The following is a 22,521-nucleotide window of genomic DNA, read 5'->3' on the forward strand; positions in this document are numbered from 1 at the left end:
TCTTCACAGCGGTATACACAAAGAGTGTACTTTCCCGACAGAGAAATATTGCGCTCAGAACACGCTCCCTTCCCACCTCTTTCCCACTCGTTCTTTCGCGCTGCTGCTGCGACCCCATTCGAGCTTTTCCTCGGGGAGGGAGGCCGTGAGAAATGCGAGCTACTTGCGAATTCCAGGGTGTCAGTGAAAGAGCTGGGACGGGCGTGCTTGGATTCAAATGTGCGTTCTCTACGCCGGTTGTAGTCGGGAATTCCCTGCTATGTAGCTGGCCGGTCATGGCCACTTGTGCCAGGAACTTGTACGCGTGTCTTTATGAAATGGGCGCAAATACGAAATGAAAGTGCTTCTTTCTCGTTTGCGCCACTTTCAGCTGCACGAGGGGAGTTTTTGCTTACAAATCTGTATTTATGGTGGCCCAGACAGAAACGGGGAAGGAAACATATGGAAGTAGAAGGGTGAGAGTGTAAGACTTCAAAGAGCAAGAAAAAAAAAAAGAAAATGCTGATATGTTAGCGCTGTATCGGTCCCGGGATCCGTGGAAGCAAACATTCTCTCGCGATGTCTTGAATCGCACAGAGGGGCTACTATCGCAGTGAGCTTGAAACTGCGTGCATGTCACTGGTTGGATGAAGAAGGTATATTTGGTATCGGCCGGAAGGTTATCGTCAGCCCACTGGAGCTCATGCCCGGAACTAATTAGTACTGACAGAAGAAAAAAAAAGTCTTTCCCAACTAAAGTTTTTTTCTTTTTAAATATACCTCTTTATTACACACTAACAAGTTATCCTGTGCCGTTCAAATGCACACGGCGCAACTGAAGTGCGTGACCGTGGAGCCACCGGCCGCCGTGCGTGTGGAGAGGGGTAGAAGAAAGCTGTCAGATGACACCGAACTTTTGATCCAAACTTCAAGATTGATGCATGAAGCGTGCGCAGATAAAAGTCGCTTATTTCCGTTCGTTAAGCGGCCAATCTGGCGACGGGGGGGGGGGGGGGGGGGGGGGGGCAGAGTGAAGACGATCGACTGCATGGGTGGACTTCTGCATCCGGCTGGTGTGCTGAAACCGGGCGCCAAATGATAATAAAGCAGCGGCCCAGCGGGAAAAACTCAAGCCAAGCAATGACATGAGCTAACATTGATACTCAGAATGTTAGCCTACGTTCAGCTCCGGGAGGTTAAACCCAGCATGCGACCAGTGTTCAGAACATCACCCGCCTTGGCGTAACGATATGACGAACACATCGTTGGCTGTGCTCGACGACTGTAGCGTATAACCACTTGAAAAGGTGGCTGAGGTGCCGGATACATGATTAAATACTGCATCGACGCACGAAACATTATGTAACTGCGGAGTTGCAAGTTATCGTCGCCACAGTATCTCATCAGCCCCGAAGCGGTCCTTCGGCGGACTCTATTAGTATGCGAGCACTTAACTATTCGCCTGCTTCTATCTCGTTGCGGGCACAGAACATCTGACAGCGCAGAGTGCGGAGGCCTTTAACCACCTTGTATAGGCCTGGAGACACTGCGTGCACATACATATGCACAAAGAACGTTATAGAGCAGAAAAATAACTATTTTCTTATCAGGGCTGCTTTCCGTGATTACGTTTGCGGGTGAGAGCAAGAATTTTGGCCCAGAAAGTTCTGCCTGCTGGGCTGTTATGTTTTTACCAAGAGATAGAATTCAAAGGTGTCGCATTTAAGGGAGAGTTCAGAATGTCCTTTTTACAAGGAGCTTGTCACTCTTCGGTGCAGTCCTTGCCAGTGGCAGCGCTTTTACGCTACCATTGCACCAGTCTCTGCCTGCCTTATGCACCTCACGGCCTGGACCTTGTAATGCCGGTCTCCTGGCTGTTTCCCAAGATGCTGGAACACCTGAAGGGTATGCTCCGACTAGGGGGCCATCACAGCACTTTGCTGTTGGTGCCAAACAGCTGTCCTTATTCTTCTACAGCGGTATGCTGACACTAGTGCCCTGTAGTGGCAGAAGTGCATCGCCAGTGGTGAGGACTTTATACCGAAAAATGATGTCCTGCTGGGAAAGAGGACATTGCTAAATGTAACACCTTTCAATTTCATCACTGAATGAAACGTTACAGTCCGACAGGCAAAAAGTATCGATTACCTCTCATAATTACAGTGAGACCTGTCAACAAATAAGAGAGTCGAGGCGTGCACTTCGCATGTTAGACGGCGCAAGGTTCCGGCGCTATTGTAAAGAGCTTCTCGGCAAGGTCGAATGCATTGAACCGAGTGCGACAATTTATCATTGTCGAGAGTAAAAGCTGGTTTGGAAGCACGGGGAGCAAATTATCTTTTCACCCTGAAATTACTGGTGTTATTAGCGGCGGTGATGACAGACCCCCTCCCCCTTTTTTTAAAGCCTGTACGTAATAACCAATTCATTTCCTTGAGCCATTCCTTCTTTTCTTTGTCCTTAATGGCGCACACTCCAGAACTGTTATGGGATGGTCCTTTCTGCCGGCTGAGCCGCCGCGGTGGCTCAGTGGCTATGGTGCTCGGCTGCTGGCCCGAAAGACGCGGGTTGGATCCCGGCCACGGCGGTTGAATTTCTTTGGAGGAGAAATTCGAGGCCCGTGTACTGTGCGATGTCAGTGCACGTTAAAGAACCCCAGGTGGTCGAAATTTCCGGAGCCCTCCACTACGGCGTCTCTCATAGCCTTAGTCGCTTTGGGACGTTAAACCCCATAAACCAACCAACCAACCAACCTTTCTGCCGGCTGAGAAAGCCGCGCGTGTCGGACCCTTTGATGAAAACGACTGCTAGCTTTTCCAGGCTTCAGCCTAATAAGAAGAATATGGTGAGGTGGACTGCAAAATATTAGTAGCGTACCTTTTAAATATAATCCTACGAGAGAAATTCTGTTAAAAAAAAAAAGACAGCAAGTAAGACCGAAGCGGAAGCATAGTGTGTGACAAAACTTGAGCGTCGGCTTCAGCAGTATGAAGCAGACGACAAGTTGAAGCTCTAGTGTGTTGCAATGACCGGATCTTACCTAACATACTTGCTCTTAATCTTGGGCGTCACCCCGGACAGAAATAAGCAGCGTACACTCCATGTTGAAAGAAAAAAACTGGTAACGGCGCAAGAAACGAGGACACGGAAGGCACACAAAAAAGACCGGACTGACGCCTTCCGTGTCCTCGTTTGTTGCGCCATTACCAGTTTTTTCTTTAAACACGAACCAACTTGCCCAAACCAGAGTTTTACTTGTACACTCCATATTTACTCTTTCGCTTATGAAAAACGCTGAAAAAATAGATAACAACACTTTCCCTCCAATTCTCCAAGCAATTTGTGACCGGCTCGCTGCGAAAATTAGCAATGACAACAGTCGCATCAGCCATCGAATGTCAGGTGTACCGGCGTTAAATAAAAAAAAAAAAACAAAAACGCGCGGATATCGCTCAGAGACTGCGAGCCGACAAAAGCTATCACAGACGCTGCATTCGTAGACTGTAGCGAGCTAAACACAGCAACGCGAAAATTGACACCCGTAGATCGTCGCTCAACATGAATGCGGAATTAGCGCGAAATTTCCCAGAGCCGGGCCTACTTCGCGTAATATTTGTGCAGGTTGAGGCTCGCCCATTTGAGACATGTGTGAGCCTTGGACGCGACCGTTCGTAGTCATAGCACGGCATAAAAGCGTCCTCACTGGGAAGGAACTGGGTGCGTCCTTAGGGATATGCTTTCGGGCAGGACTCTGGGCAGGGACGGTTGCCAAAGTGTGATTATGTCTGTGCTGAGTCACTCGGCTGCGCTACGGCGATCCAGAAGGAGGGGCAGAAGGCGTTCACCACTGCGTGCGTGCACGCCAGCTCATTGCGCTGTGTTGTCACGGCGATGGGCGACTACGAAGGCATCCGATAGCTCCAGCAGGCACGGTGAGCTGGATGTGAGAGCGCGGTGTTCCGTGGACGGAATGCGATTGCTGCTGTCGCTGAATTTTTTTTTTTTCAACAAAGCGCATTGACTCGGTGCTGACACAGGCAGCGTCCCACCTATATACTTGTAAGCTAATGTTAAGAGGGCACTGAGGACAACTGCATTCTATTATTGTTTTCAATAAAAGCTGATTTTCCGGCTCTTTCTCGGTATGTTAACGTTTGTCCGGTACAAGAAAAAAAAAAGAAAATCATTTACGGCTGAGAAAATTTTCAGCCACTAGATGCAAGCTCGTGACGTTAACACCGAAGAAAGATTCGTTGCGGCAGTTTTGAAGTAAATGGTGGTGTAGCATAGCCTCCGGGATCCGCCACAGAAATTCGGTGTTGACGCACGCATTTTAGTTGTGTGATCGGCCGGTGATGGCGACACCATTTTTTTTTTGCCTTTTCTAGCTTATAAAAGCTCCGCTTTTAGTGAGAATGGTCTCTTTGCCGAATGCCGTAGTCAATTGATAAAGGTCAAATTCAGTTTGTCCTCAGTGCGCCTTTAAGAACACCGCCGTTTGTTTCTGGGTGCGCTGGAAGCAGCGAGACGAGAACGTCTTCTTAATCCGTTGAGACGGTGCCTACGCTGGCTGACCACCACCACAATCACTGCTCTGTGGGAGGTGTCCTACATGAAGTTATCCTCGGCTCATCGCTGCGTGCCCGTTATATGAGTCCAAAGCGATCGTGACCTCGAGAATATCGTAGACGCCAGGCCCGACCGTTTATGCGTGCGGTCAGGCTGCTGACGTTAGCCGCAGTTGCTTCGTTTTTCTCAGAGTCAGTTCCTGTAAGCGACCGTCAAGTGTTTTTAGGGGAATCCCCCAAGGTGGAGTAGAATTGTAATAAGGGAGTAATTACTCATTGACATCCACCCGAGCGCAGCCATACGGCTACAAAGAAAAGCTATACAGCTTTCTCAGAAACTTCGTAGTTAAAGAAAAATTCGTCCTGGTCCGAGGTTCGAACCCGGGACCACCGTTTCACCGGAGCAGTCGCTCTACCAATTGAGCTAACCGGGACAGCAAGCTTATGGTAGGGCGAGAGCGAATTGATCAATAACTCGAAGTGGGAACTGTGTTGGTCAAGTGTTTTTAGGGGAATCCCCCTAAAGCGAGTAAATGCGGGTGTATGCGTTGGCTCCGGTTTCGGGCCGAACGCGTCGCTCTGGCGGCACGCTTCGGCCAACGCACCTTGTCGTTCGTTCTGGATCACCGCAGCTTTCGCAAGCTGCCGCTGCGATCTGTGGTATGTGGCTTCCTATTTCAGCAGACCGCGTGCTACCTACGGGTTGGAGCTGTTTCAAGCGACGCTATACACAAATGACGAACTTTGCGTACACTTATGTGAATGCAGTGATGCGGATTATGTACAGACACGGGTATGCCATGACACTTTGTACAAGGTGGGGCAATAAATATCATAAATACGAACACGAAGGACACCGTCGAAAGCGAACGCAAACAAGCACGTAAAATGACAGTTCATGTACGCAGAACTGATGACAGCGACCATGGTTTACGCACAGAAGCATGCAGCGTCACAGATCGAATCTAGAGAAGCCTGCAAAGCCGGTTTGACAAAATACATCGCTTACTGCAGGCTCATGGGTGGGGTTCACCCACGTTCCCAGGAAGACGTTCAATGACGCTGACATCGCGGCCCAGACGCGAAAGGTTCGGACTGCTTTATCGCCGCTCGTACATCGACGCCGCTCCTTGGCGTGGTGCCTTCGTCCACATGTCATATCCATCTCGGTACACTTGTCAGCCCGCCTAAATGTACTTTTTTTTTTTTCAAGGCGTCGTCTTTATCATCCGTGTGGAGAGAAAACTTTGCTATTCGCACACTTTCTTTACATCTTTTACTTTACAGGTTGTGTGAGAAGGCGCTACCTGTGTGAACAGGAGTGATATAAATTATGAACAGAAACCTCTGAAGACTTTTAACAATGCGGCAACAATGGATAAGTGTTCAGCATAGCGCCCGCGTTGCCAATGCCATAGTAATAACACTCTCTGCAAGTAGAGGCTGCATGTGGCACCAACACTCTTGCGTGTTTCCTACTAAAAGATCCGCAAGTACAGCACTGAGAAAGCAGGCTTTTCGGGAAAGCTTTCACGAGGCGGCGGCGGTGTACTTGTGGTGGCGGCTCTAGTGCGCGTCGATAAGGTACCGTATTTTTTGGTCGATATGTCGCACCGCTGTGTAGGTTGTACGCTTCGTAAGCATACCTTTTCCCTGAAAAATTTCAAGCATAAGTCGCACCTTTGTACAATTCGCGCCTCTTCTGCGTGGTAGGCGTGATGAAACTGCATTGATGTATCTGTACATACGCACTGTTGCTGAAAATATGATGGAACGGCTGTCCGTAATTTATCCGCCTGAAATTTCAGTGAAGAGCCTACACACTACACGAAAGCAAATAAAAAAAAATCGTGGGTGACTCGGGGAAATGGAACCCCAAAATTGACGAATCACGGAATATGATTGGATGTGCTGCACAAAGAAATGTTACAGTATTTTAGAAGAGGTTTGCAATGGCCAAAGGCGCGAAATTTTTGCTGCTTTCTCGCTGATCTGTCCCAGCAAGAGTAACCGGAACGTACCAAACGCTGCCCTCTGATCGGTCACCTGAACAACATGTTGTGATAAGCTTACTGCGAAACGTGAAACTTAAAAAAAAGCCTCTTAAAGGTATCGGGGGGGAAAAAAACAAAAAACACCTGAGCTTCAGCGTGAGCTGCGGGGTCATCTCAGGCAGTTTATGCTGGCACTGAAAAAAATTGGAAAAAATTGTCGTAGAGACAAAAATTACAGGGGAAAAATAAAGACATTCCGGAAATGTCAACTTATCCGCAGGAAAATATCGTAACTCATTTTTCCTTCGCTTATAGTCTACACATTTAGTAGGCAGTCGCAACTGCGGTTAGCGAGCCAACTTTGGCATGAAACGAGCATGGCGGCGTCTATCCGCGCCACCCTAGTGACGTGAGCGTCCCATGTCAGGCGAGGTTAGTGCAGCATCGGCTAAAAAAAAAATTTCCATCGGAAAACTTGCAGCCCTTTCAAACAGCTACACTTCAAATTTGAGACTCCAATATTGCGCGATTTTGCCTAATCAGCCGTAAATATACCATCATTAATGCTCTGGTCGACTATTAACCTCAAGGCATACCAAGAACACTGCTCCGAGCGCAACAGTAACCTGCTATAATCTTCGGCGGACTGCTACTATCTCTCACTGAAGTCGGTGGATGCGACTGTAGCGCGACAGCGGCATTCCGTGGCGCCCGGCCGGTGGTAGTCTCGTGAGTGGGAGGCGAATCGCCTTCACCAGGGCTGGAGGCGGGGCGCGGCCGGAGCCTTGGGCACCAGGTAGTCCTCGCTGTCCAGCTCTTCCTCCAGCGTCTCGGGCTCTTCCTGCGGGGGCGGCAGCGGCGGGTACGTGTCCACCAGCCGCTTGTAGATGTCGCCAAAGCTGAGCCGGTCCCGCGGCTCCGTTTTCCAGCAACCCGCCATGATGGTGCACACGTGAGGGGGGCACTCCTCGGGGGGACTCAGCAGGATGCCCTGCAGAATCAGCTTCACCACCTGCGCCAGTTGCGAAGCCCTCTGTCGGAAAACTGTGGTACGCAAGCGCTGCAACACCGCCAGAGACAGGGAAGGTTTCAAGCATTTTTTCTTCAATTTCTTTACTTTTTGCTACTGATTTATTTTGTTAGTGCGGAAGCACTAATCCGGTGGTTCTGACCTGAGCAAAGTCGTCTAACGTTTGTTTGTCTGTCTGTCCGAGAGAAATCTGGATCGCACAAATTCCACCGGTGGCAGCGCCTGCCATCTCAGGGCAGTAGCGCACCTCTTAACCGCTGCACCACTGGCCAAGAGTGGTATGAAGACTCCCAGGGATCCATGAATGTTAAGCAGAGAAAGATCAATGCTGCATATATGTATACGCCTGTATACGAATGTTATAAACGTTCTCATTTTTTTTTTATTCCTGGCCCCTTTCCTCACAACACTGCACAACAACTGCACAACATAAACAGAGATGGCCGTCCTATACGGGTCCCCGGTGGCACTTTCGTTTGGTGTTGTGCTTCGATTTTTAGGTTGCGACAGTGTTGTGGTGTGGAATCACGGTGCTGGAATCAGTGCTTTGTTGAAGGTGAGCGGATTACAGCGGCCAACCACATCTGCCTAACCGGACTCAATCACCAGTGATGACCGCGCCGAATCGACGCCCTGTGCGGCTCTGTGCGTAGAAACTTCTGGATAGCAGCGTGAGCCGCACCTGATCGCTCTCAAGATAAAATGCCTCTTCAGGGAGCCTGACGTGTTGGGAGGCCAGTGCGCATAGTCTGCCGGCTTTTCTAAAAGGTGCAAATCCCTTTCGCTGAACTGAATCCGCATAGATAAACGTTCACTTTCGACATTTCTCAACCTCTTGGTTGGTGAAACGCTGCATTTACCTGCAGCTGGCCACGGTTGCATCATTAGAGCAGCGTTAAATAATGCAAATCATTTCATACTGCTGTAAATGATTTATGCCGCTTGCTCTAAATCAGCAGTTCTATAGGCCATGTCCTGATACCATTAATTCCAAAAGTACGTTTGACAATTTCTGTTGTGGCCGAGCCGTGTCGGCATTTACCCGCATGGTGTTCCCTGGAGCAAGCGGCCCTCGCATATTTTTCCTTTATCATTAAAGGCAATACCATGCGCGACGCAGCAAGCTGTTTACCGAGGGGAACGTACGCAGAAATTGTCTTGCACTTCTACTGGCTTGCACGGACCAATCTGCATTCGCAAACCGATTCGTCATCTGGTCCCATGACCGATAGTTGCATCGTGTGTGAGCCCGATGAGCTCGAGAAGGTCCGGCAGCATCAGAACAAGATCGGTGTGCAGTTTGAAAGAAGTTTGCAGGTGCCAAACAGTAGTGCATTTAAAGAGAGTGAATTTAAAGAACGTTTTACATGCAGTTTTACAACGCACGAGTAACGGAAAACTGGAGCGCATTACTATGTTGGCTCTGAATCGGTGGTTTCTCGCGCAGGCCGCTAGGTGGCGAGCAATGATCTGGATTTGCGAATACTTAGCCGTGAGAGGTCTCGGAGGGAACGAGTTGAAAGCACAAGGTTGTCCGGCCGGGGCTTTGTTTTTACACAGTCTCCAGACCTAAATGGTTTTAAAGAGTATAACATATTCGAAGGCGTGGCGAAAAACTGTCTGTCGGGGATCGGCAATTGCGAAGGTAAATGAACACTCGCCTAAAGAAACAAAATGAAAGCAATGAAATGACGTCTGGGGACCCGGATGAGTCTCTTATTTACTATGAAAGCGAACGAAAAGTGTCGCGGCTTGCGTAAAAAAAAAAAAATGCCTTAGATGGTGCAAAGATCATGTGCAAATCTCGGGTATTTTGCCACCTGTTCGGTTCATAATATGGGCGGCATGTACAATTTTTTGAGCGGAATTCGATGTGATGGGTAATGTATAGGCGAGACGACTGGTAGCCTACAGTTTCGCTCAAAGCACATACTGTTACGCCCAGGGGTTTCTTAAGACCGGGACGGAGGATTGAATACAGCTAGGTCCGCTTGCCGAGCACAAGACGCCACCAACCTCGTTCTCCTCATCTTCGGCTTAGTCAGCAACGCCTACCATGCAGAATAGGTATCGCCTTTTCATGGGCGTCACAATACGCTGGCTGAAGTGATTTGTTGGCCTCTCGCATTTATTTTTGTTCCAGTCAGCCACGCTGATAAGATTTCCGGTGCTTAGGTCGGATTTGCCAGTATAGCTCAGACATATGAACAAAGCCTGTGTTCTGATTGTTGCGCGCACTAAAGACGGGAGACAATTATGTGCGCATTTTCTTTGGCAAGGCCGTAGATGACTACAGTAAGCGCCACCTGTTCCGAGTCTTCTTTATCGAGGGAAACAGTCCTAGGCGTCGCTGTTGTCATCATGTTGTCGTTTCAGTGCAGAAAGTTTTTGTGGCATGCGACTGTTCACTCACCATTATACCAGAAGCATTTTGTCAAACATTCTCAATATGTGTCGGTTGAGCCTGAATGCATAATGAGCGTACAAGAAATGGCGTGACGAAATTCAGGGCTTTTGATTCACCGGTCCCGACCATGCCTGCCAGTTCGCAAAAAAAAAAAAAAGTGTTTTGACGGACGTCGTGCCGTCATTACCAGAGCGTTGTCACCTACGCGCAAAAAAAAAAAAAAAAATGACGCTCAGAGCTGACAGGAAGTTTTTGAAAAGCGGTGAAATTCTTATGTCTTATATTTGATTTCCTGGACGTAAAGGAAACGAGAAAAAAAAAACACGTTTGCAAAGCGGCCTGTCGAAACCTCTCGCCTTCACTGTTGTGTAATGCCACTAAACCCAACATGCTAACTCTACGCCAGTCTGAAATGAAAATAGAAGAATAAAGAAATCAACATTATTTTCTTTTGCAACCCGTGGTGCCATTGGCAAAAAAAAAAAAAATTATGGGGCACAAGCATGCCAAACAAAAATGAAGTTGCCTTTCCGCCTTTTTGTGCTGATAGTTTTGGTTTACGCAAAAGGTGGGTTTTTTTGCGACGGGTTGTTTTCTAGCGCTGTAGTCTAAGGTTTTAACTACTGTCGATGTGCTCCACTTTACCCGTTAGAAGAATCTCGTACGCCGAATATTTTGGTAGACTCGGAGCAGTGACAGCAGCACCTGCCCTTGCGTTAAAGTCATGCTTTCTAACTTTTGAGTAAGGCTCCCTCCGTTTGTTTTTCGCCCGCTCAGCACACTATTTCTCCCTGTACACCCGACTATCCTTTAGCTGTTGATTTTAGGTGGGCTTCTTCACTTTTAGCCTCAATAAGAGGCAAAGCACGCTTTACAGGAAAAAATTGTTGCGGGTGGTCGAGTACGATTTTGGTGTAAAACGCATCTCAGTAGACCAAAATATGATAAAACGCCATTCCTAGTTTCGTCATGATCATTACGACCTCAGTTTTGCCCTGACTTTTTTTTATCAGCTGTTATATATAGCCACTGGCAGTAGCGCGTTGCCTCAAAACCGCCTCCATCCGGGTTCTCCTGATGGTAGTTGTCCCCCATTATGCTTTGGCTCTGTAGTGCCACCAGCCGTCTTCAAATTTAATAAACAGCATGAAATATGCTTTTGTGTCTTTGGAAATGGTACAAAAAAGGTTATCAGCGAAGGCGCAGTCTGATCGGAAAGAAGCTGGCAAAATGTGAGATGGATGAAATGGAAAGAAAACGAAGCATTTAGTGCAGTGAAATCGGGGCACATTCACAAAGGCCTGCCCGTGCAACCCTTCCACTACCGAAGTAACTACAGCAAAATTTGAAGCATGGCGTTATACAAGTCACACAAAGCTCGTTTGTATCTTGGTTTCCAGGGATTTCCCCTGCCAATGTTTTTTTAAAAGCTGCCTGAAAGTACTGTCACAGGAAAAAAAAAATCTGTCTGCTGGCTCATGTGTTACCTGAATAAAGAAAACAACAGCACGCTAGAATGGGAGAATAACATAACAGAAAATACACGGTAAAATGACATTCTCGAAAAAAAAGGAGGGGGGGGGGGGGGTGGAGGGGGTGCTCGCTTTTCTAGGAAGACAAGCCTTGTTCCCCGATGAAGACAGCAAGGCGCTTGCTGCAGTTTTCCTGTTCACATTGTGCTCAGTATTAAGAAAATACTCGTGGGCGTCTTCGCCGATAACGTGCGAATTTAATTTCACCCTCCGTGATTTGTGTGACGTTCTTGGACTCGTGAAACAAATTCACCAGCAAAAAGCTAAATAAAGGTACAGCCGAAATAAACCGTACAATGAAGTTGTAATACATGTAAGCTTTACACTCGGTTTCCAGTAACTCTGACACTTCGATTACCTGCCAAACGCTGAAAAGTGGACAACAAAAAAAGACGACGCAGTACAAGGCTGAGCCATAAGCAGCCAGATCCAGTAGCAGCTGGTTTATTGAATAAATTCCCGATGGCTGTCAGTTCAGCGACGGTGACAGTCCGGGCAGCTACGACGCCACAACCAATCGGCACGAACTGCGGGCCTTACGCAAACACACGACAGAGGACGAGGCAGGTGGGTGCCTTATTAAGTGCAGGGCGACTTGTTTGCTTGCTATCTGACTTGAGCTGCTCGAAGCGATAGCTTGGGAAAGACCTGCATTTAATTCCGATTTCTATGCAGGGGAATAACCGTTGACTTTTTAAACAGAGAAAACAAAAACGAACAAAAAGGAAATACACTTAGAAGGCGACGAACAAAGGCACTGCTATCAACTGATTATTGAGACAGAAACAGAAATATGCACTATATACTGTGCACAGCGCATGCTCAGTACAGTCATCAAAGAAGGCACATAAGACACCCATCCACATGCGCTTTCTTCAGTGACTGTATAGAGCATGTTTTGTGGGCCGTGAGTATGTGTGCGCTACTGTCTGAATCAGCATTTGATAGCAGTACTTTCGTTCGTCGTCTTCTACAAATCTTGAATATTTGTCTGCGCTAACCCCGCTTAAAAGTAAGATTAACTGACCAGCCCCAACCGAAGTTGTAATCGTGTCCTATCCCACCCCCCTTTCTGTAATCGTGTCCTATCCCACCCCAGCATCCCTCCTTCCTATCTCTTTCAGTGCAATAGCACTACTAGGCGTATTTTCCGATTTCGGGAATACATACGTTCATGCCTAAAGCCTGCATTGTGGCAAGCGGCCCACCTTCCCACCGGGTTGTGGGCAACCTGTCAAACCCTGACAAACCGTGGGCGAAGGCCTTCAAGGTAAATGCCTTCAGGATAAAGGCCAGGGTGTCGAACCGCAATTTTTTTCGGGTTCAGTTCAGGTTCGGGCTCACGCCTTTCGGGTTCAGTTCCGGGTTTGGCTCCGGAGCGACATTCTGTTCCGGTTGGAATCGGTTCGGACCGGATGGCCCGGTTCAAATGGGTTCAAACGGGAACAGGACCGAGAAAAATCTGCACGTAGTGGGGCTGTAATCAACCTTCTTATGCTGTTTGCTTTTCTGTATGACATTGTTATAGAAAGTAAAAATAAAACCTTGTTTAATGCGAGATGTTTTCACTTTACCCATTTTAATTTACTGTCACATAGCTTGAGTTCTTTCGTATGTGCAACTTTGTGTTCAATTTTTTTCTTCTCTATGTTAGCATGAGTGTTTAGACAAGAAATGTATGCATATGGAGGTATTTCTCCACCTGCTGCCTGATCAGCCAACAAGCAAAATGTGCTTAGGCAGATCAGAATTCATGAATGTGTACGCATACAGACGAATAAAATTTGATTTGATTTGATTTGTCAGCGGCAAAAAATAAGGGGATGTACGGCAAGAGCCGCAAAATCAAATGAACTCAAAGTTATTGTAGATCGCTAGAATTCATCTGACGAGCTACATAAAGTGAAAAACTGGTGGATTTTGCCTCTACAAAAACCTCCAACTTCAGCAGTTTCGGAGACCCCGTCGCGCAAGTAATAGACCCCCTGAAGCTTGTGTTAGTCGGGAATGTCCCCTACGCAGAGTACTTACGCGGGCGCCATCGGGACCGCCGCATTCCTGCATGAGCCCGAGATGGGCCTGCAGTATATGTAAATAAATAAAAAAAAATGCTCTCTATGTTATCACACGCTGTTGAGAGAGGAAGTTGTCCTGCATCGGCAGGAGCCCTTCACTGCGGCGTCCCTGATAGCCTGAGTCGCTTTGGGACGTTAAACCCCCATGAAACATGAACCGTTTTGATACTATACGAAGGCAGAATACGGAGCTCAAAAAATGTGACGAATAATCTTTCCATCTTCGTAATTTATGCGTCATTTTTTTGGTCCTCTGGTGGCAAGATCAGCATGTTTAAGTTTCAGAATGCGTGAGCCACCCGACGCCACGGTTTGATCGGATTTTGGTACTGGTACGCACCTCTTCGTTGGAGTGACCGTAGTAGGGCTGCTTTCCGAAGGTGAAGATCTCCCACAGGACCACGCCGTAGGACCAGACGTCGGACTCCAGGGTGAACTTGCCGTACATTATGCTCTCGGGGGCCATCCACCGCACAGGCAGCATGCGGGAGCCGCGTATCTGCATGGGGGAAACGCGCAGCGCCGTGAGCGGCTCGTTACTCTAGTACAGCTGACCAAAGCTGCGCGCGGAAACTCGGCACGGAAGGTAAGAGCAATAAAATGACGCAGGCTTATATATCGTCCATGCCCGTTATATATCGCTTATATATCGTCCATGCCGCGTTTTTGCACGCCGTGCTTTTTTTTAAACGTCTCATTCATTTTAATTTTTTGCTTCGCGCTGTGTTCACATACGATGACACGAAAAAGTACGACACGGACAAAGCCCCGTGGCGTCTTTTTTTTTGTTTCTTCGTTTGCGAACGCAGCGTACCGTTCAAAATGAATGGGAATCAATTAGCTCAATTTGTTGTATTATTAGGCCTCATTAAGTCCCGACTACAGTCCGAACAGAATTTTTGAAATGCATGCAGGTGCGACGTACAGTCAGGCCCCAGAGCGGCACGGAGCATGTTTTGTCGAGCACGGGTGCCTGCCTGCCAAGCCATATGCGTGTGGGTCTATACCATAAGCCTCTCCTCTGACGCTCGACGCCAGCAACCCTTCGCAAGTGCGTCTCGTGTTACGAAGTTTTAAACGCGAGTGCACCTGACGTTGCGCTGTTGGGGGCGGAGGGGGCGAAAGTGGGTAACAAGAGTTGCTAATCCACGTTAAACACTTTTCGTCCACAAAGCAAGAACTACGGTTGACTGCGGGCTCTGCGCTAATTTGGTGACGAGGCAATTCTTGGAAGTGAAATAGAGCAACTGCGATGCAAACCGGTGCCTTCTGCCGCTGCTTTAGAGAAAAGGCTGGAGCTTGCGCAGTTCGCGAACTGAAGCGGTACTACGACCTGGCTCTAAAGCTCGAACCCCAAGGGATAAACTCGAGATGCAAGAGCGGCGATGCTCGCCGCTCTGTTCTCAAGGATGAAAACTCTGTCTTCGAGAGTTTAAACACTTTTCTCAGAGCTTGTTTCCCATCGCGTACCGACCGTGCGCTGCTGGCCTGTTTTTCTAGACTTCCTGCCACCCTCTATTTCTTGAATCCTTTTGCCGTTTCTTGGCTTGTTTTTTACTTTATTTTATTTGGAACATTTGTTTTCTCCGTATATGCGATCTTTATGAGATCCTATAGCTCTGACAGTGCTTGCCAACGCTCTGAAATAGTAATGCTATGCATTCTGTTGATTTCCTGCAGACAACGTGAGTGTGGTGTTACTTTCTAGCTTTTATTGCTTGAGCAATAATAGCGACATTCACTCAAAATGGCGGGCCGCACCGGTACCTTCCACCACCATTCCGCCCGCCCCAACCCCCCAGAAGTTCCACCCATTTCTACCCTACCACCCTCCAGAAGGCCTTCCACCCAGGCAGCAGCGGAGCGAAAAGACGACGGCGAAACCAAGTTCAAAGACGCATTGGGCAGGCGATCAGTGTAGCGTACAACCAATACTGCTAACGCATCGCACGATCTCTCGCCAGTTCTCCTCTCTTTTCATAGTACTTTGCTTTCTTCAATTCTATCGAGTTTATGTCTCAAGATGGTAACAGGATGGTCTGCTGGGCTAAAAGCAGATTAAGCAGCCTGACAGACACCCAGGAAAACCTGACAGCAACAGTTTACAGCTGGATATATTTACCACAAATGTGGTACCAAATAATTGCAAATTTAAATGAGTCGCCGTAGGATGCGAAGAATGAAATAGATGCTGAATTAACAATATGAATAAAGCGCTGCACACCAAGACACGCACGCTTTAAAGATTGTGTGCCAAAGGTAATGGAATAAATAATCAGCTCGTAGAACAAGAGGTCAACCGGGGCAAAGTAATGCACATCATGATTCCACAAAAAGAGACTTCAAACCACTTAGATTTAAATCTACTGTGTGTGGCAATTTGGGAAGCAAAAATTGGACAGCCGCCGGCGGAGCTCAGTTGGTACAGCACCAGGCGCGAAATTCGGAGTGCGGGGGTTTGGATCCCACTGGCGGCATGTGGCTGTTTTTTCTTCTGCTTTATAATCAGTTTTGTTTTAGCGATAAAATAATTACAATATTAATTTCCCCATTGCACAACACCACGAATTAAAAAATAAAAACATTCCCCCATGCTCCGTGGCTTCGGTGACTGCTGGCTTCCTCATAAATTTGGGAAGTAGTAATGGGAAATTGCGTGCCAAAGCTTGACGTTTATAAAATATGCGGAAACGTAGGATTGGCCGCATTATTTCTTTTTCTTTTTTTTTCTTTCGGCATACCCCAGTGGGTACCTGTTCACTGGGGTATGCCGAAGGGCATACATGCACCCTTCGTCCCTCCACTCTCAGCAGCGGAACGTTAGGCGCACTCTCGTTTAAAATTTCGTACCTCTCGATGCACTTATGAAGGGTTGCTGGCGCTGAGTGTTAGGGGAAAGGTTTGTATATACCTGTACGAATATGACTTGGCAGGCAGGAACCCGTGCTCGACAAAATAGGTCAAGTAAAGCTAGGAGAGAGATAGGGAATCGCTTATCACTTAAGAGTTTGCAATTTATGTGATTGGGCGGATACCAGCGATCAGAACATTACATGATTGATTAACAGCTATTAATTAGTCACATTATATATGAGGCAAAATTTGAAGTCAAGAAGGCAGTTTTATTTTTGCATCTTTTTTGGAACGATAGGTTGATATCAAGGTTCTAATGACACCAGTGGAGACCCAGCGTTCGACCGCCACATGTTTCGCGCGGTGGAGTGTTTTCCCACTGAAAGCCTAGAGAGTGTTAACCAATGGCGCATAAGAGTGTTGACCAGATGCGGCGTGCAGTGACGACATGTTCGTGCTCGCACTGAGGCGGCTTTGAAAATGTCCTGCTTACACGATGGGCTTTTATCCCGATCCAACTTCATCCCTTCCCGAGTTTTCATGCTATCGTTCTTTTGGAAAATCTACTCCAGTTCTCAGAAAAATTCGCAGTGCCCATATGTATTTTTTGGAGCATAAAAAATGCAATTGTATCTTCTTCTAGTGCGTAAAATGATTCTTTCAGTCTCCATTTCCTGATACCTAAGTGCATCTGGCGGCTAGTCACCGCACTGGTTTCAAGCTTTTCCGAGCAAGGCGTGGCGTGCGCGGCGCACCTTGTAGTAGTCGCAGGTGTAGATGTCGCGCGACATGCCGAAGTCGGAGATCTTGACGCAGAGGTCGTTGCCCACCAGGCAGTTCCTTGTGGCCAGGTCCCTGTGCACGAAGTGCTGGGAGGACAGGTAGCACATGCCGCTCGCGATTTGTGTCGCCAGCCACGGCAGATCCGACTGCGGAGAGAACAGGCGCCTTGGTGAGAGGTGAGCATTAACGGCCAGGCACCCCACACGGCCCTTTGCGGCGATGTGCACTATGGTGTATAAGTTGAGCTAAGTGTTGCTCCATGGGGCTTCACTTAGCACTTCGAGTCGACGCGCTAAAAGAAGCAAAAGTGTATACCGGTATATACACACTTAGAGCCAAACATAATGTTCCTTTCTTTTAACGGCGGAAAGCGTTACGCGTCGGCTTGTTGCGCTGAATGAAGCCCCACGGAGCAATAGTTGCTCAGGAGTAACCGGAGGCCGGCGTGAGGACCGTGGAGAGGAGGTGGCCTGCAGGACTCAAGACTAATTTCGAAATGCGGTCTACCCCGCATTAAATGCGTATTTCTTATCTCGCAGTCTCCATCTTTCAGACCCAGACACAGAATACCTTTCTCTCGGAGTAATCTTTGCCAAACCATAATACGTCAAACTTGGCACACATGCTGCACTGAAGTTAGTGCGGACAGCAGACAAGAATAACTGATTTCACTTGCAGGAAACCGAGGCACTGCACTGAGGCACTGTGCTCTGTAGAGACAGCCAAGAACGGTGATTTTTTTATAGCACGGTAAACACCGAAGGCAAACAACATCCACATATGCGCTGAAAGCTTGCAGAACAAGAGGGTACGCCCACGGCAGACGTGTACACAGCGTCTCGCATTCGAATTTAGCCAAAGGCAGTGAGGCCAGTCGTTTCGAAACCAGCCTATGACAACTCTCCGTCCGGGTGTTCTGCCACAGCGCTGGCGGAGCAGCCCGTTTATTTAGCAGTTACCATTGGCGGCGCTGAGCTACGACGGCAAAAAAGAAAAAGATTGATTTATCGATCGATTGAGTCAGTCTTCGATCACGCGCTCAAGCTGCAGGGCAAGCTGTCGAAAGACCCGACATGCGTATGCTCCATTTTTACCAATGCGCGAAGATGACATCGTTGCAAAAGCTTGGAGGGTTAAGAAACACCCTGCTTAACAAAACCGAAAAGCTAGCGAGAATAGATTACTTGGTTCTTTAACAGGCCTTAGAGATAACGCGCGCCTGTGCACGCGTGTGAGCTGTAAATTACAGCGCATGCCTGGTGACGGCTGAAGCAGCTAGTCTCATTAAAAAAATAATAATAATTTTTCATCATTGCCGAAACGGTGTTCTGGGTAGCTAACGCGATTGTCTTTACATTTTTTTTCGCCTTAACATCAGCTAAAGCCAGTTGGATTGCAGAGCAACATTTTGGGCTATTATTTTCTGCGTTCCTCTCCAGGTGTCTATCACATGCTTCATATATTGAGTCACTGGAATACTTGTTCTCTGGTCCGTAAATGAGGCTTCACTTGTGCTGAACAAAGACCTCGTTATAGTTTAGTTCGAGCAAACTAGTGTCAGGTATAGTATAAGCACGCTCAGAGTCAACGACAAAACTTAAAACCTGAAGACTAGTCTCTCTGTAGGTCACGCGCGCCGGTGACATCATGCCAACCACTTCAAAACGAGATGAAGAAGTTAGCAGTTGCTAAGTTATCTCTCACATGACAATTAGCTCAGCGTGAAAGCTCAGTGTCGTCGCCACTGTACGCACGCAGAGTGTAAACTGACGATGTGGAGCGGGTACTCATTGAGCAAGCGACCCGCATATACGTTCGGTTTGTCTGCAGAGTGGTCGTGAATAAGCACTCGGATGCCTCACTCGAACTCAAGACTGCTCTGTGCGTACCTTTGACGCAGGGAAAAATGCGGGTGCTTTAAGTTAAACTGCTGTTCAGCTCTCAGTGCGTGCAGGCAGCCAAGGTAGGCTCAAATGTGTGCTTGTGCACGCTTATTCCTGTTGCTATGAATGCAACAGTTGCAACTGCGCCTCAGTGAGTCCCACTCGGAAACTTTTAGCTCCAGTCATCACCGTAGCCGCGAGTCGCACTTCTTTTAAGCAGGGCAGGGAAAACCGTGCAGGCCGTGTGTCTTCATATGGTCAGGGCGAATTTTTTTCACTTGCGTGTTTTACTCTCATTCAAGGCGGAAGGCTTTCCACACATGTGTAACATAGTACATCAGATATGCTTCATTAGATATATTTCAACTTATCCTCGTTTGAGCTACTAAAAAAAAAAAACATCTGGGACATTAGTGTCCCATGACATTAGTGGCTTATGATACTTTGGTGATTTGTTATAAAGCGATATTTATGGCCTCAGATCATCATCACCATCAACCAGACTACTCCCACTGCAGGGCAAAGGCCTCTCCCATGTCTCTCCAATTAACCCTGTCCTGTGCCAGCTGCGGCCACCGTATCCCCGCAAACTTCTTACTCTCATCCCCCCGACCAACTTTCTGCCGCCTCTGCTACGCTTGACTTCTCTTGGAATCCACTCCGTTACCCTTAAGGATCACCTGCTAACTTGCCTCCTCATTACATGCCCTGCCCAAGCCCGTTTCTTGCTCTTGATTTCGACTAAGATGTCATTAACCCGCGTTTGTTCCCTCACCCACTCCGCCCTCTTTCGATCTCTTAACGTTACACCTATCATTTTCCTTTCCATAGCTCGCTGCGTTGTTATTAACTTAAGCTGAACCCTCTTTGTTAGCCTCCACGTTTCTGCCCATAGGTGAGTACCGGTAAGATGCAACTGTTATATACTTTTCTCTTGAGGGATATTGGTAAACTGTCATTTATGAGAGAACCTGCCAAATGGGCACTCTCGTGATCAGGATCGGCGGGCACTACCTGCCCTAAGTACACGTTTTTCCTCACCACTTCCAGCACCTCGCTATCAAATGTAAACTGCTGCTCCCATCCGGGGCTGTTGAAAATTCTTCGGTTTTCTGCATATAAATTTTTAGACCCACCGCACTGCTCTGCCTGTCTAACTCATTCAACATGCTTTGCATTCATCTAGGCCTCGGATAGCTCCTTTAAACAGGCGGTGAATAGTACTGGCGAGATCGTGTCTCCCTGCCTGACAGCCTTTCTTATTAGAATTTTATTGCTGACTTTAGGGAGGACTATGATGGCCGTGCAGCCGTTATATATTGACTGCTTCGGCTTCGGCTGAGTCAAAGAAGGTCAACAAGCACTTATGTAATGATGGGCGAAAAAGAAAGATGGTTAAATAAATGAAAAAAAAAAAGAAGGTCGGCCGATCTAATGACAATGCTTCTTGAGACAGCCTTGGAGTTCTCATGAGCAGACTCAACATGTCATGTTGAATTTGCATCGGGGCAAGGATGGCCTAGGGTTGAAGTATTGACGACGAATTGATACTGAACGGAAAAGTGGCCGTTGTGCTAGAGTTGAGCATTCTCAACAGATTTTCTGCGTTGCTTTCATGCTGAAATTATTGGGGTGATTCAACACATCATTCTGAATCTCGGCTGTGGTAAAAAAAAAAAAAAAAAATCCTAGAAATACATTCGTATTGCGCCAGATGGACAGACAACCGATGAAATTTTTGGTGGTATCTTCGCATTTAGTGCTTCAATTTTTCGTTAACGTGACGCTGACATCCTCAGTATATATATAAACATAAATACATACACTGTCGCCTCATACAGATAAATACATACACTCTCACCTTATACAACCATCAGAATAAGAACACGAAACAGTATTGCACACGAGGCTATAGCGTGAACTGACTAAGAGTTTATAACTTTTCCATATTAAGCGCAATCTCAGCTTCACCCTTGTATAGTCCTACACTGTGGTGTCCGGTTCCGCGCAGGTAGTGGACTGTCGTGGTAGTGGATCAGCAAAGTTACTTCAATTAGTACTATTGATATTTATTTATTTTATGTGTAGTAGAAGTAATTATGTTCACATGCGACGTTCTGTTAGTTGAAGACCTTGATTCATTCATAAACAACATAAATAAAGCACCAATTAAGCGCCCTTTTTTATGCCCACACGTACGAATCCTCCGAAGTAGGGATACCTGAAAGAGCATTTTGTACCACTAGCACTTTTTTCTATGCAAGGAAATGAGTTTTAGCGGTTTACGAGAAATTTAACCGGTGCTGCATGCGTTCTTAATATTGTTACGGGGTAGTTCCGCTTGGGATTGTAGAGAGTGGACACGGAAGACAGGGCTTTCAAACAACAGGCGTTTTCTGCAGGCACCAGCCGACACTGCTCGACCGTCGTCTTCTCCAAAAAAACTCACGAGCTTCTTCTTATTCCTTCCTCATGCGCATATCAGTGCATGCACCACCTAATGTAACAATATCTATAACGTGCTAAGGTTCTGTTCACACGAAGCATATCGAACTGATTTCATTTAGTTAGGCTTAGACACGACTGCCATGAGACAAGATTCAACATAAATTCATCAGAAATTACTCAAAATTAATGTGTTGACTACGTTCAACAAAGATTTCGTTGAAATCGTAATAACCATGGTCAACAGCCTGCTGGCTTTGTTCACTTGCTATTGTCTAAGCAGATGACGCAGAAGATGCTAAGCGAAATCGTGCAAGCAGAGCGTGCGTGCATGCTTGATTTCCCTGGCGATCATAGAAGACACTGCTTTCAACATCACAATCATCATCATCATAATCAGCCAATCCCTGGTAATTTGCTGCCGACAGAGCTTCCGAAAGAAAAACTGAAAACAGAATTAAAGTACGGTAGACCGTTCTTGCGAGCTAGTTGGTTCATTTTTAGGAAAGGTAAGGCTGGGCGAGTGGAACATGGAGAAGAGGCAAGGAAACGAACACTACGGCAGCGCACGCGTGATGTTGTAATTGTTTCTTACGTCTTGTCCTCGTGCTGTTCGCGCAGTCTTAACTTTACTAAAATTAAAGTATTCAAGGCTTGCCATTACAATATCTGAAGTTCGCAAGCAAAATACTAACGTGTGGGCTTCCACAGAATTCCGAAAACCGAGAACTAGATATGCAAGAAACACGATATTCTCTCTATTGGAGAAACCCGCTCATTATGAACATTTAGATGAGATCACGTGTTAGCACAGAACATTAAGTTCCACAGTGCTTATAACTAACAACATATGCAATTTTTGCGTAACTTGTCATTTATGTGCGATGGTACCCGTAATCTATCGAAATATGCAATGCAGCGGAGCACTTGCCCTATCGAGTACTTTCTAAAAGGAGTCCATTCCCACGTTTC

The 22,521-nt window shown here is 47.2% G+C and overlaps 1 protein-coding gene across 2 annotated transcripts in view; it reads right to left on the minus strand.

Annotated features, from left to right (window-relative positions):
* Positions 1-3,201: 3,201 nt before the first annotated feature.
* The window catches only part of LOC149349625 (high affinity nerve growth factor receptor-like), a 339,259-nt gene continuing 319,939 nt past the window's right edge, over positions 3,202-22,521 (minus strand). For both annotated transcript variants that reach the window (XM_089578661.1, XM_089578662.1), the window contains exons 7-9: positions 17,194-17,367; positions 13,926-14,084; positions 3,202-7,553 (exon numbers count right to left, since the gene is read on the minus strand). In XM_089578661.1, the coding sequence (XP_089434787.1) occupies positions 7,293-7,553; positions 13,926-14,084; positions 17,194-17,367 (594 nt within the window). In that variant the 3' untranslated portion in view covers positions 3,202-7,292. The remainder of the gene's footprint in view (positions 7,554-13,925; positions 14,085-17,193; positions 17,368-22,521) is intronic.

The sequence above is a fragment of the Amblyomma mixtum genome, chromosome 3, assembly GCF_055824585.1.
Source record: "Amblyomma mixtum isolate Tamu chromosome 3, ASM5582458v1, whole genome shotgun sequence".
NCBI lineage: Eukaryota > Metazoa > Arthropoda > Arachnida > Ixodida > Ixodidae > Amblyomma > Amblyomma mixtum.